This window comes from Hetaerina americana, unplaced genomic scaffold, assembly GCF_022747635.1.
Source record: "Hetaerina americana unplaced genomic scaffold, ioHetAmer1.1.p SCAF_23, whole genome shotgun sequence".
Lineage (NCBI taxonomy): Eukaryota > Metazoa > Arthropoda > Insecta > Odonata > Calopterygidae > Hetaerina > Hetaerina americana.
The window spans coordinates 2,693,348-2,708,347 of record NW_027286797.1 but is presented as its reverse complement, the minus strand read 5'-3'; the positions used below and the strand labels follow the sequence as shown (position 1 = coordinate 2,708,347).

General features: G+C 37.1%; 1 protein-coding gene across 1 annotated transcript in view; it reads right to left on the bottom strand.

Annotated features, from left to right (window-relative positions):
* Window positions 1–15,000, bottom strand: part of LOC139689394 (dnaJ homolog subfamily C member 25 homolog) — a 45,116-nt gene that overhangs the window by 376 nt on the left and 29,740 nt on the right. The window contains exons 5-7 of the mRNA XM_071586492.1: window positions 14,639–14,834; window positions 8,765–8,830; window positions 1–5,460 (exon numbers count right to left, since the gene is read on the bottom strand). The exon at window positions 1–5,460 is cut by the window's left edge and continues 376 nt beyond it. Of these exons, the coding sequence (XP_071442593.1) occupies window positions 5,338–5,460; window positions 8,765–8,830; window positions 14,639–14,834 (385 nt within the window). The 3' untranslated portion in view covers window positions 1–5,337. The remainder of the gene's footprint in view (window positions 5,461–8,764; window positions 8,831–14,638; window positions 14,835–15,000) is intronic.

The window sequence follows — 15,000 nt, the reverse complement described above, 5'->3', positions numbered from 1 at the left end:
TCACCATATTACTATGGATAAAATAACTGGACAAGTTGGTTGGCTGGCAGCACCAACAGCTCCTACAAAATCAGCTCCTTAATTTACACTTATATGTACTTCAAATCAATGAAAATTAACACCACCATCATGAGCTCTGTCAGCCAACAAATATATTATGTACAAAATACTGTATTAATTATATTAACAAAAACAACTCAGAAAGCTTTATTTAATGACTGGTAGCTTAAATATAAAATGGAAATGGTACATTCAAGGAAATTAATTCATTGGTTTGATTGGACTCCATATCACTAGAAAAAAACTAAAAATTAACCTTCATTATTACTTGATCATAGTGTTGCCTGCATTATTTACCTAAATACCATACGATTTTTTAGCATTACATTGCATAAGTAGGAGAGGCTGAATAAAGAAAGTGTATGGTAAATTTCTTCTGTTTTAAAAAATCCATGACATTATTCAAATTTTTCTAGGGCCATCAAAAACCTACAATTGTAGATTACCAATATCTAATAACACTGTATTAAGGAAGTCAACAATATGCATGCCATTAGGTTCAGCAGAAGTGCCTTTATCGCACCAAACTCAATTTGCATATGAATGAACCAAAATAATAGCACTAAACTGAGTATGTATATGAATTACCTATAAATGGCCATTTCCTACTGGGAAAAAAATAGCCAGCAAGACTCCAAACATTTCTGGTGGCTAAGTGACTTTGGGAGTTTTATCAGTAAAAATAGGCCAAAAATTACCTTTGTTGAAAAGTAAAAAATCAATAAGATAGTATAAATTTCCATATATGTCAATTAAATTTTAATCATATTGGAAAATAGTAAACAATTCAATGAATTCAAAGAATTAAATTAATTTATGTTCACTGAAATTTCACTAATAGCCCCTCAAAGCAAATCTCCATGCATTCCATAAGTATTCAGCAAAAGCTTAACATAAGCACCCATGGATTGAAAACGATGACTTTTCAGTAAATTGACCTCCCTCTTTTAGCATGATTTTTTAAAATTTAAATCCTTATATCTATAAACTATTTGAGGCTACAAATATTCTGAAAGCACTATTTTACCACCATTAATGTGAGACTATGCAACTGCAGATGATTAGGCCAAAATTTGAATACTGTATCGGATGAATTTGGATAGCATTAACTTCAGGAGTCAAAGCACAACTCATTTACATTGTGTAACTAAATTACTCTCTAACTTAAGTTTCATTAAGCTTTATTTCATTAACCTTTTCAGTTATGCAGAAAGCTGCCTCAAATATCATTCAACAGCCCAAACATGTTTCCTAACATTCAAATGCAAAACCTAAAAAATAAGTTAATTGCAAAATCTAAGCTAATGGAAAAACTGATTCCAATAACAAGGTGGGACAAAGGAAAAGGTTACTTACCTAAGTTAATGAATCAATATTTGTCATAATGCCAGCAAACATAGTAATTAAAAGTGCTTTAAGTGTTGATGGCTGACAATAGATGAAAGGAGTATATTGTTTTAAATGAAGAGAACAAGTAACAGCCAATGGTCACAACCTGAAATAATAACAGTTACCCCATGCCTCTTTACAACCATTCCACTGAATTGATACCTAGTACTTATCTACACTGCACAAATATTGACAGATGTCATAATTACATGGCATTGCCCCAACATCACAGTGACCATTTGACCATTCAGCAACATTTGATATCTCATTTAATAGTGGTACTTATGTGTTGGCAAAAATTGTGCTGTTTTTTTAAACTATCTGCAGCTAGAAACACATAAGATGTTAGCCTAAAAACGTGCATCACAGTTGAAATATTTGAAGAGTAACTGGTCTATAAAATGGAAATGTAAAAATAGAAACAAAATAGGAGTTAGAAAAAATGAACACTCGTTCGGTAATGGTTCAGTATCATCGATTTCAAAGAAAGTTAATAAAATGTTAGCGATGATTCCACTCAGCCTACCAATGAAATTTACCCTCTGCAGCCACTTACTCTCACTTTTCCTTCTCGTTTGTTCACTCATCACAGTTTCTTCAGGCCAGACTTCCATATGCTGTCTTAAGATTTTAGCTTCCACCCTCCCCCCCAATTAACTACATATATACAAGTCCTCTAAATGGGTGCCTCAGAATTTCATTAAATATCCACATGGGTTAATTTAATTTCACTTTTACCCTAAGAAAACCATCATCCTGTATCCCAAGTAAAGTCAGGCTCTATGAATTAAACAAGGCAGTCACCGAGTAACCATTGGGATTCTTTGAGTGTAGGTAAGCACACAGGCAATGCAAGGAATAAAAAAAATTGCAGAGAGAGTTGCAGAGCCTATTTGGTGTAATTTCATCAACAATATGTGCTAAATTTTATTCCACTAGATGGTACACAACTAGAAAAATCCAGAAGGGGTTTAAGTTAAAAGAGATTTCACATAAAAAGTGTCATAAGTCTTTGTTAAAAAATATGTACGACTCTGACACAATTTTTTAAGTGCCAACATGATGGGTCAAAGTAAAATGGGGTCTGTGTGGGGCATTGAAATAATTCTCAAGTATGGTTGATATTTTTTAGAGAGCAAAATGCCTTCCCAGTATGAAAGGGGAATTTTCCAGCTGAACACCGTCACTTTGATTTTTCTCAAAAGATTATTTCCATCATTAAACAGTGCTCAATTTTGAGATGATTTAAAAGAAAAAAGAAATTAATTCCATAATGGCATATGAATATAATAAACCACAGAATAATAGGCTCATCACTGTTTAATCATAAAAAGTGACACCATGTTCCAAAGTAATAAAATTTTCAAACTAGCAAATGTCATTTTACTCCATAAATAACAAAGCTTGTTACATTCCAGAGAATTTTGTCATAAATGGATGTCTCCATTATAATGTTCATAAAATCTACTCCGAAAATGTGCTTATTAGATGCCTTAAATACATCCTCAGTTACAAAATATCTTCTGATTTTCTTCCAACGATTAAGATGTCAGTTCCTATGCCATTTTAGTTTAAGAATTTATAATATTGAAGAGCAAAATCGAAAAGTAAATCTGCGATAAAATATTTATGGCATTAGTGCCTAATAAAGTGAAAAAATTGTAATTAGATAATTGTACCAGTTGAAATAAACAAACATGTACCTGTATGCCCAAGGATTAAGTTATTGGCCAATTCTTATCTAACAGTACACATGCATTTGTAATCACAAATTAAATACTATGAATTATCAACTTCAACTTGATTTCATAGAATCCAAATTTACTACTTGTTCCCCAATGATACTGATTACATCAGCTTTTAGCACTTGCATAAATAATATGATAACAGAGGCAAGGTGATCTCATCTCATTTTCTCAGGGACATTTTATAACTTTCACAAGAAATTAATGATAACTTCTTCTTGTTAATTCACCCTCTTGTTTCCAGTAGCACATAATGACTTAAGGCATCATGTTTCATTACACATTTCTACTTTGTAACATGCTCCAAAAAATCTCAAGTAACTTGGAAATAGCATCACTACCCATGAAGAAGTAAGATAATTAGTTTTATGAAGATTTCCTCATAATCTTGTCATCCAAGACAAATAGAATGATTCATGCTGTATACTCATGATCAAAGACTTGGCAACATTAAGGCCAAGCACATGATATTTGTGCCATTGTGTATTATTTTAAATAACATAAAAAACTAATTTCATCAAAAATTAAAATAAATCACCACAGTAAAACATAACACAGTAGTATAAAAACAGGTTTAAAATAAAAAAAACAATTTTTACATTCAACATATGCTTTGTAATGTCGAGGTAAGCTTCAAATATTTAGCAGAAGATTCCAGGCTAAATTGTAATTTAACTAACACTAGAGATGGGGTCAGAATTTAAAGATCCAACTGAATCCATTGATTTGATGCAATTAAAGCCTTATAATAACAGAATCCCGAATCCTGGCTGCATGGCTTCCATTTCCACAGACCATCAGCAAAAATGACCTTAAGATGGTGGACACTAATTTCTCTCACTGTTGTTATTATCAATTTCTAAATGAACATATCAATATTAGGTAAGAATGGAATACATTGAAGAAGGCTTACATTGAAAAACATTCTAAAAAAACTTGCATGATTTCAAGAATACTTAGACAAGTATGAATCCACAGATGTATGCCCCATGATTACAAAGAAATGGACGTCAAATACTGCATGGCTGCTTAAATGCCCAACTACAAACATACTTATTTGTTCAAACTGCATAAATAAACATAAAATATGATAGAAAAACTGTGATATTACTACCATTTCTGATGAAATATTATATTTTCTGACTAAATATTTTGATACATAAATTGAGGCTTCTTACAACCTATTATTTATGATATAGGAACTGCAGAAACCATAAGTTTCTTTATTTAGACTTTTAAAATAGTTAAGAACACATAAAAGTGATTCCAAAATTAATTCACAAACTACCAACCTTAATATATTGGCATTTTTGGTCAGTAGTAATCTTATGCATGAATAGATGTAGATAAATCACATAAAATCAATAAAACAGCAAAGGCTATTCCGAAGGTCAAAGACCAGTGTGCATGGAGAAAATTATAGAGCACTCTTGAGTGATTATCTTGAGATGTGAGAAAATCCCTTAAGCCCAAAAGTTTTTTACTTTCAATTTTCAATAGGCCTTCTATTTCCACAATTAACTGGTAGAAATGTTCGATACATATAGCAGATAAGGCACGAGCAGGCCAAGAGTAAAATTACAAAATTTTAGCATATAATATCATACTTAACTCATACATGAAAAATTCATGCAAGAACTAGCCTCCAAAATCTCGTAAATAGAAGTGAAATTGATAAATCGGTCTGCATTGAGGCAAAAGATAAAAACTACTACCAGACAAAACATGGACAAAAACATTTCATTTCAATGGAAACATTAACTGATTACAGAGAATTAGAGGTTCTTAAACAGATGCAAAAAAAGAAGGATAGCAATTCAAGTTTGAGGATTTGTGACTTGAAAAAATACATCTGGATTCGGGATTCAATCAAATTTTGTATTTGACCCATCCCTAACTGATAGCATGCCGTTTTAATTCAGCCAACATGAAAAATGAAACAATTGCACTGTCTTCTTCTATCACATTCAGTACAATGCCAAACACTTTAAATTATTTTAGCACATTGTGGGACAAAAGGATATAGCTGGAACAATTTTCACAATCACCATTGTATTAAATGTGCAATGTATATTATTGCATGAATATCACAACAGCTTCAGCATTTCCTTCTTTGCTAGCTAGCAGTACAAAATTACCTTATTTAGGAATCATCAAAAGTTATTCTACCTGTTCCATGATTTTTCATGTATCTTCTACAGGATTTGTACCTGGAATTTTCCGCCAATTGTTTTTTCATGTCTTCCTCAAGCTTTTTGAACCACTCCTGCCAATGAAAAAACAGTAATTTGTACATGACGCAATCATAAATTCTAATTATTTGACATGTAGCAATTTACAGATAAAAAGATTTAAAATGCCTGAGAGAGTTTCAAGTTTCAAGTTCTTCCTCCAAACCCACATTTAAAAACCTCTAATCTATGCCTACCATCCTGCTTCAATGACCTGCTTCATCCTACTCCTGGTGTTATACCGCACAGTACATAACTGCGCCCCATAACCAAGTCCTTAGTCAACTGCCCTGTCATCAACTCCCTTCTTGTGAATACTTCTTGCCTGAAGCAATTCTTCTCTTTACGTCTCTACTACTTTGACCACTCTGGTCCAAAGTACTTCTGAGATAAATAAACTGTTCCACCTGCTCAAGTTTTTGCCCTCCTATTTCAACGTTAAGCTTAGCCATTGTCTTTCTGGAAAATCACATAACCTTAAGTTTTATTTATTCCAATTCCATATCTATTGCACTGAATATCCAATTCACTCAGCAATTCTCGTAACCCCTTGGCTGACTGACAAACTAAAGCTTGATCATCAGCAAATAAAATTGATTTTATGAATTCCTCACCAACTTTCATTCTTATCTGCAGTTCTTCCCATGCCTCTTAAAACCTTTTCCTCCGCATATACATTGAATGGCACAGGTTATAATGGACAACCCTGTCTCACTCTGTCTCACTGAGCTGTCTGAGACATATACACATTACGGTTTAGTCTCATATCCCTTCAATATACTCCTATTTTCAGCAATAAATTCACTAGTTTTTCCCAAGTCGCTCTATCAAACACCTTTTCGAAATCAATGAAACAGCCAAATACATCCTGATTGTATTCTACATTTCACTATATTAGTAACCTCACTACTGCAATGACATCAAACATGCCTCTCCCTTCCTGAAGGCAAACTGATCATCCCCGAAGTAATCATTAGCCCTACTCTTCATCTTCTTGTTGATGATCCAGAGAACCACTTTAGCTGCGTGGGAAATCAAACTTACTGTTCTGTATTCCTCAAATGATGTGGCCTTTATCTTTTTCTAAATAGGAACTAACACTAATCTCAGAAAGTCTTCAGGCTAAATTCCTTCCCCATAAATGCTAAGAATTAATCCATATAGACTCTTCCTCCCACCTTTTCCTAAACCAATTAGTAGTTATGCAGGAATATTGTTTACCCCCACAATCTTATTTAATTTCATTTCTCTTAATTCACTTCCTATCTCATTTTAGAATATGCCTGGACCTTATCTATTCTCATCTTTGTCATATTCTCTTTCTATGTCTAAGCTTGTTGGCCTAAGTTCTTCCCCATACAATTCTTCTATATATTTCTTCCATCTCCCTTGATTTTTTTCTGGTTCAACTAATATGTTTCCCAAATTATCTCTGATGGTTAACATAGAATTTCCCTTCTTACTTCCTGATATTGTTCTAACCTTTTTGTATAGAGTACCAATTTCACCCTTCCTCCATAAACTTTCCATATCCTCACATCGCATATTCCACCACACTTCATTTGTTCTGTTGTCTACTGTCTCAATGCATTATTTAACGTTTTGTACTTCCCTCTGCCTAACTCTATATTTAGATTCTTCCATTTCCTTCTCTCATCTACCTTTCCAACCTTCTACTCCATAATCCATGGTTTCTTTGTCGTTTTCCTATTAACAGTTCTTATACATATAGTTCTTATATATCTATTGTGGTTTTCAACATTGTTTCTTAATATGTTCCCATTTTTCCTGAATAGTACTCCGCTCCTTTCCCTCACTCATGATTTTCTCCACAGTCTGCTGATACTCATACCTTGTGGATCAAGTCAATTCTTCTACATTCCATTCCCTAAACCTAATGCCCTGCCTTATCTTTATTAATCAGATGCTACAGTTCATGATTATTAAACTGAGGACTGTGTCCGCATCTACTCCTGGGAAACTGTTTGAATTGATCATGCTGTTCCTAAATCTGTGCCTAACCATAATATAATCTAACTGATATATTTCTGAGTCACCTGGCATTTTCCATGTAAACCTACACCTTTAGTCATGGTTAAACCAAGTGCTGGTGATAATTAACCTGTTTCCTGCAGAACTCAATTGCTTTCTCCCCACAGCCATTCCTTGTACTTAAACCATAGTCCCACACCTCATCACCATCTCTCTCTTTCCCTACCATCGCATTCCAATCCCACATCACTATCAAATGTTTCCCTGCAAGTACACATGCAATTATGTCCTCTAACAGATCATACACCCTATTGACTTCTTCCTCCCCATGATTGCTTGGTGGCATGCATAAATGAACAATGACCAGTTCTTCGCTTTTGCTTTTCTTTCTACCAGTAATATTCTATCTGTTGCTTGCTATATCATAACCATGCTTCTTCCCTTTACCATTTTACTCAATATTATTTCAACCTCTCATTGGCTCTTATCCCATCTGCTATATATTTATCTATAAATATCACTCTAGTAATCCCCACTATCCTCCTATCTCACCTTGCACAGACATAAAACATCAATACTTCCTCTTTCCACCTCTCTGTTTATATTCTTTAATTTTCCTGTCCTCAACATTGTCCTAATATTCCAAGTTCCCGTTCTAACTAATTTTGTCTTCTTCCGCATCTTCTCGGCTGCTGCTGTCAGTTTTGCTTTGCAAGCCTTGCCTCTCCTGCTGTCAGGCACAACACACGGCTGATTGGGCAGAGTTCCAGAGTTTCCATGACTCATTTTCTCAATACAAACCATCATTAAAATCATGGGACGAATAATTGGGCCTGTTTCCCATGACCTTCCTCAATGAGTGTTTTTAACATGATACCATCACTCAATGGCTGCCCCACTGGGGTCAGAAGCCTTTACAGCCACCTCACTGAGAAACAGCTGCTGCAAAGGCTACTTTTCATCTGACCCTTATCCTTTGACCTATCTGGCATGGAAGACCCTTTCACGAGCAATTTTATTACTCCCACCAGCACAGCTCTCGAGGTGATCAGAACGCACAAGCCCTTCCACCACATCAAGGCTGCAGTCAATATATTAATCACATATCTACAAAACTTCAGATTCATATTTGGTGAATTGCTTGTTATGGATAGATCATCCAGAGGCAAAACATAATTGGCATTAGCAAAAAATCTCTAGGACAACATAAAATTAGAAAATATTCTGTAGTCAATGCTGCAAAAAGAAATGACGTTGAAGACTGAATCCTCCAGTTGATGGTGAAATTAACTGAATTCATGTATTTCAACATTATTCACATATTTCATGAAAAATAAAGTGGCTTGCCTGATAATTATCTTCAATCCAAAGCTCTTGCCTTAAATAACTCTCTTTTTTCTCTTCTTCCAGAGCCTGAAACAATAAAAGAGTTGAAATTACATTGCATTGCAAAAATCGTGCCAATATACTAAGGGAAAGGTTGCAAAATGGCAATGAATTCTTACAGACCAATATCCCTGTTGAACCAGCTAGGGAAAATATTTGAAATATTTTTTTATCATCGTCTAGTATCATATCTTGAAACATATAACCTATTATCAACAACTCAACATGGATTTAGAAAAACAAGGTCCACTACAACAGCCACATATCACATGGTGAATCAAATACTTTTAGGATTGGATAATAGAACTGAAACTTTAAGATTATTTTTTGATTTCACTAAAGCTTTTGACTTCGTCAATCATCAGTTACTCCTGTATAAACTGAAATGCTATGGTATAAGAGGCACACCCTACAAATGGATTGAATCTTATCTAGGTGAACGGCATCAGTGTGTTGAGCTCTCAAGAAATGGCTCCAAATTTGTTCCTCCTGGTAGAGAAGTGACACTGGGTGTTCCCCAGGGTTCTCTCCTTGGTCCTCTTTTATTTTTAATTTATATCAATGATCTCCCAGATAAGCTTAAGTTCATTAAGGGGATAGACCCAATACTGTATGCTGATGATACAAATATCATTGTGTCAGCCTCCTCAGTAGAGTTTGACAGAAAGAGTAGCTGAAGTAGCCCAGATTTTCAATGAATGGTGTCTTCATAACTTCCTCAAACCCAATATAAATAAGTCCAGCCTGATTTATTTTACTAATAAAAACACAGTTTACACTGCAATCTCAGTAGATGTAGAAGGTGTGAGCATTCCCCAAAATTCCAGTACCCAATTCCTGGGAGTAATCCTGCATAGAAACATGTCTTGAGAGGAACACATTTTCAAATTACGTAGAAAGTTAAGCTCCCTATGCTTCCTCAGTAGAATTATTAGATATTCTGTAAATTTAGAGGTCCTTCTATCCATTTATAACGGGGAATTTTATTCTTGTGTTACTTTTAGTATCCTCTTCTGTGGTTCCTCTCCCAATGTGGGCATTATCTTCAAAATCCAAAAGAGGATTATACGTATTATGAGCAAGTGACTTGAGTGTACTTGAAAGTTGCCTCGACTCAGTGTTTCGGGCCATAGATCTGGGACCTGTAATTCTTGTGGGTGATTTTAATTTATCTATTCGCTGGGAATCTCCCACGAACGGCCACCCGCTCAATGCCAATGACAAATTTTTTATAGAACACTTTGTAAATGCAATCCAACTCCCACAACACTGTCTCAAGAGCACCCGTGATACGGCAACCCTGTACTACCTGCTCTCGACCGCTGTGCCCAAGGCAATCACCCCCGGCAGAAATATTTTCGACTCAGATCACCAGTCCATTGATGCCCATTTCTTCTTCCGTGGCTCCTGGAAATCCCGCAGGGCTCCTCCCACTCCATCTCAGCCCTTTCTTGCCTGGTCGAAGGTTCACTGGGAGGACGTCCACCGCTCCCTCGACCTTATTCCCTGGAGCCTCCTTTCCTAATTATTCCCTGAAGAAGGAGTGGACTTCTTTCACGCTGTCCTCGAGGCCGTCATTAAAGACTTTGTTCCTCGAGTTAAGCCCAAGAAAAAAAATTCCCCTCATGGTTTAAACAGGATACCATACATATCCTGGGTAACAAAAATCGCGCTTGGTATCTCCATAAGGCCGTCCCTAATGTGGAAACGTGCCGATCATTCGTTGATCTCCGCCGATATTCCACATTTCTCATTCACCATGACTATGAAAATTACACTCAGACTGTTTCCTCCAATATTTCCTCCAGCCCCAAAAATTCTGGGCCTTCATCAATCAGCACCGTAATTGTCCTCAAATTCCCAAAGCACTCTCCTATGGCACCAAAAATGCTGCCAGATCAGAGAGACCCAACCTCTTCCTAAATTTTTTTTCCGATTGCCTGCAGCCTGCTTCTAACCTCAGTATTTCCTCTGCCCATTCCCTCCTTCCTAAAATAAATCATTTCCTATCCCACTTACAGACAAAATAAACCATTCCCTATCCCACTTACAGACAGACTCCCAGGAAGTTTTTCAATACCTATGCAAAATACGCCCTCACCTGGCCCAGATGCTCTCAGCCCTAAATTTATTCGCAATTGCGCTTCATCCCTCTCACAACCTTTAGCCATCTTGTTTAATCGCTGTTTTTCCCTAGGAACCTTCCCTCCTCAATGGAAATGCGCTAATATCATTCCGATACATAAAACAGGTCCCAAGAATGATGTTTCAAACTATCGCCCTAGCTCATTGCTTCCAATCCTGTCTTCCGTTTGTGAACGCATTATTCTCAACAGGATTTACTATTTCACTTCTCCCTTTTTATCTTCTCAGCAGCATGGTTTCCTCCCACGCAGATCATGCCTGACAAATCTCACTGTCTTTCAGCACCACGCCGTCATGGCAATAGACAAATCAAGTCAACTTGATGCCATCTACCTTGATTTCTCCAAGGCTTTCGATGCCCCGCACCATCAACTCCTCCTTCATAAACTCAGCCAACAGTTCGGCATTCATGGCATGTTCCTTAGCCATCTCTCTACCTTTCTCACCCACAGAACCCAGCGTGTGATACTCTCGGATGCTTCTTCCTCTTGGTCTCCTCTCACATCTGGGGTTTCCCAGGGCAGTGTTCTTGGGCCATATCTTTTCAATTTATTCGTTAATGATCTTCCTTCCCGACTCCTGGTAGTAGTAGTTTTGAGGGGAGGCGACCGACAGCTAAGGTCATTTGCGCCATAGGGGATGGATAGGAAAGGATGAAGGGTGGAGAGAAACCCGGCGTCGGCATTAGCCTACTCTTTACGAAAGGCGCCAAGGGGTCCGCAGTTTAACGTCCCATCCGACGGACGGCGTACTCACTCAAAGTGCCCTCCACAAAGCACCTCAAGTAGGGATCGAGATACCTCTGAAAAATATTCAACACCGCCGGGATTTGAACCCGCGCCCTCATGGTGGGAAGCCAGTACGTTAGCCCCCACACCATCTCGATCCCCTCCCGACTCCTTTCCTCCCAGGTCCATACACTTCTCTACGCTGATGATTGCAAGATCTACAAGCAAATTAATAACATTTCTGACTGTACTCACCTTCAACTTGCCTTACATAAAATTTCCCTATGGTGTGATACCTGGAGGCTTAACTTAAACCCTGGACAATGCAACATCATGACCCTTGCTCTGAAAAAAAAACCCATGATGTTCAACTACTCAATTAACTCAACTCCCTTAAATAGAATAACAACCATGTAAGACCTTGGCGTTTTAACTGACCATAAACTAAGCTACTCCGACCACATACGGACTGTAAAAAATAAAGCTATGTCCCTACTAGGCCTTCTTTACCGCTTCACAGAAATTAAAGATGCAATTATCCTTCCCATCATATCATATTGCTCCCTCATTTGGTCCACCTCATCCCCAACTAACCTTAAATCCCTCAATTGCATCTCTCACTTCTTTGCCAAAATAGTCAAACACAGAGTCCCACATTACCGCAATATGTCCTCAAATGCTGTTCTGTCTTCTTTATCCATTTCTAGTCCCCAAAGCTGCAGACTTGAAGCTGATTTAAAACTCCTCGACAACGCCCTAAACTCGGCTATTGATTGCCCTGAACAGCATCTTTCTTCAACTTCAGGATACCAACCCGATCCACCCGCACCCACTCCCTACTCCATCTGCCTATTCCTAGAATATCTCTCACCAAGCGCTCACCTTTACTATTTCGCCTCTCCTCCCCTCTAAATTCACTCCCTCACACTGTCGATCCTTTTAATTTATCATGCAACAATTTCACCACCCAAGCTCTATCCCACCTTTCAGTAAATTAAAATTTTCCCCTCCCCATGTTCGGTTCTCGTTGTTATTGTTATGCTGTTATTGTCTTTTGTCCTCTTTCATGTTTGTTATATTTTTCACTGTAAAATGGCGCTACTGCTGTATGTGAACAATATTTTAAAATAAAATAAACACACTTTTTCCAGCAGATTTCCCACAGCTCGAAGGCTCCCTGGTAAGAAGATTCCAGAATACCCTTAAGGGTACGCATACTAGCTTATTTGAGGGCACTTATGGTCCCATGGTGGTGTCCTTTGAGGGATGATTTCATTTTTGGGAATTGAAAATGGTCTGCAAATACTGAGTCTGGACTGTAAGGGGGTTGGGGATTTGTCGTGATTTCGTTGCAGAAGGTCTTCTCAAGCAGACACTCAACTCTGCCCTTGGTCGTCCGTCAAGACCTTCCGGATGAGTTAAGTGCAGATCTTTCACACCGCCAAATTTTCAATGATAATGATGCACACTGCCAATACAATCTGCGATTATGCATGCACTTGACTAATGGTCTGAATTCAGCAATTCACGCACACATCAGGAAAAATATGTCGCCGATACTTTTCATAGAAACCTTGTAAGTGTGCGACATAAATAATACTCTCCATTCTTCTAACTAGGCCTAATTGCCAAGGACCTAATTGCTTCAGCAGTATTTAACTTTGTAAATGCATTAGTCTATGGCATATTTAAGTCACCTGGCCATTCATGGTATCTCAGGACGAATGAGTTTGAAATTCCAATCATTCAAGTCATGTTTTCACATTCCACCTAACAATAAATCTCTTCCATTGGATGCCCCACCTTCATGTATGCTCAATGAATTGGCGCACGCTACTGCAAGAGTGGCATGACAACTCAAGCTGTATTTGCAATTTCATTATTAAATATTGATTTGAAACTCCGTTAATAATTTCAGTTATTGCTACAAATTATCTCTTATCTCAAAAGCAATCCAGGTTCTAAAAATGTTATTGTGCCAATGTGAATCAACAATAACTTGCAACAATCAACTAATAATATTATTTTTAACTATGCATCAAGTACCTGATAACACACATTTTGTAACGAAACAAGGATTTTCTCGACTCTTAACTACCCTGAAATGGAAATTTTAGAATAGGTACAAATGGTACCAACGTATGTACATTAACTTTTATGTACACATAAATATTTCTAAAAAGAAATCATTGTACCATTTTGTGGAATAAGTTTAAATTTTTCAATGTCAGTGAATCAAACATTGCTCTTTGCATGCCGCAATCTCTGATGTGTGACATTCAATATTTGGCACAGCCAGAAAATAATTTTTGTGCACAAATATCTCACATCTATCCTTAGAACCTCACGTTCAGATATTTTGGCCATTATAACTTGTTTACAGAAACCTTGAGAATCAGTAGTAGTAGCAGTAGTAGTATTTAGGGGAGGCAACTGACAGCTGAGGTCATTTGCACCATTAGGGATGGACAGGAAAGGATGAAGGGTGGAGAAAAACACAGCATCGGCATTAGCCTTCTCTTAACGAAAGGTGCCAAGGGATTCGCAGCTTATCATCCCATCCGACGGACGGCGTACTCACTCAAAGTGCCCTCCACAAAGCACCTCAAGTAGGGATCGAAATACCTCTGAAAAATATTCAACACCGCCGGGATCTGAACCCAGGCCCTCTGGGTGAGAAGCCAGTATGATAGCCACCGCACTATCTCGATCCCCTTGAGAAACAGTATTCCCAAATAAAATGAACAGACATTCCATTGAGTTTGTTTTCAAATGTTGTTGCAATATGATTTGAAAATTATCCAGGTGATTTTATTCCATACCTTCAAATTTCCTTGATATTCCAAAATTTTTCCATGCTATGAAAATTTCTCAGGCCTAAAGACGTCATGCAAAAATTAAGTTCTCAACAAAAATTCCCACATTTATAAAGTTACTAATTAGGAAAAATCTTTATACTCACATCAAATGCATTCTGAGTCATTTTAAGTCTTTTACGGATAAGATATAATTTTTCTTCTCTTCCGTATTCCATTTTCTTTATGTTGAACTTCCAAAACCACCGAAGATACCATGCAATATAAAGCACAACACTGACAGGTAGTAGAACCAGTTGAATCCAGAGGACATCAGTCACTTTAGGTTTGGCATATCCCCCTCTACAAAGAAATTAAGTCATTAGTTTTCTTGATGGGATAAAAATTGGTGTAACTACAAGCAGTCACTCTAAAACATTGATGAACATCAGCATACAACAACCTGTGGCGTATGGATTATAAGCAGCCTCCAACTGCTTGCAATGAGGCTTTTATTCAGTGATGCTCA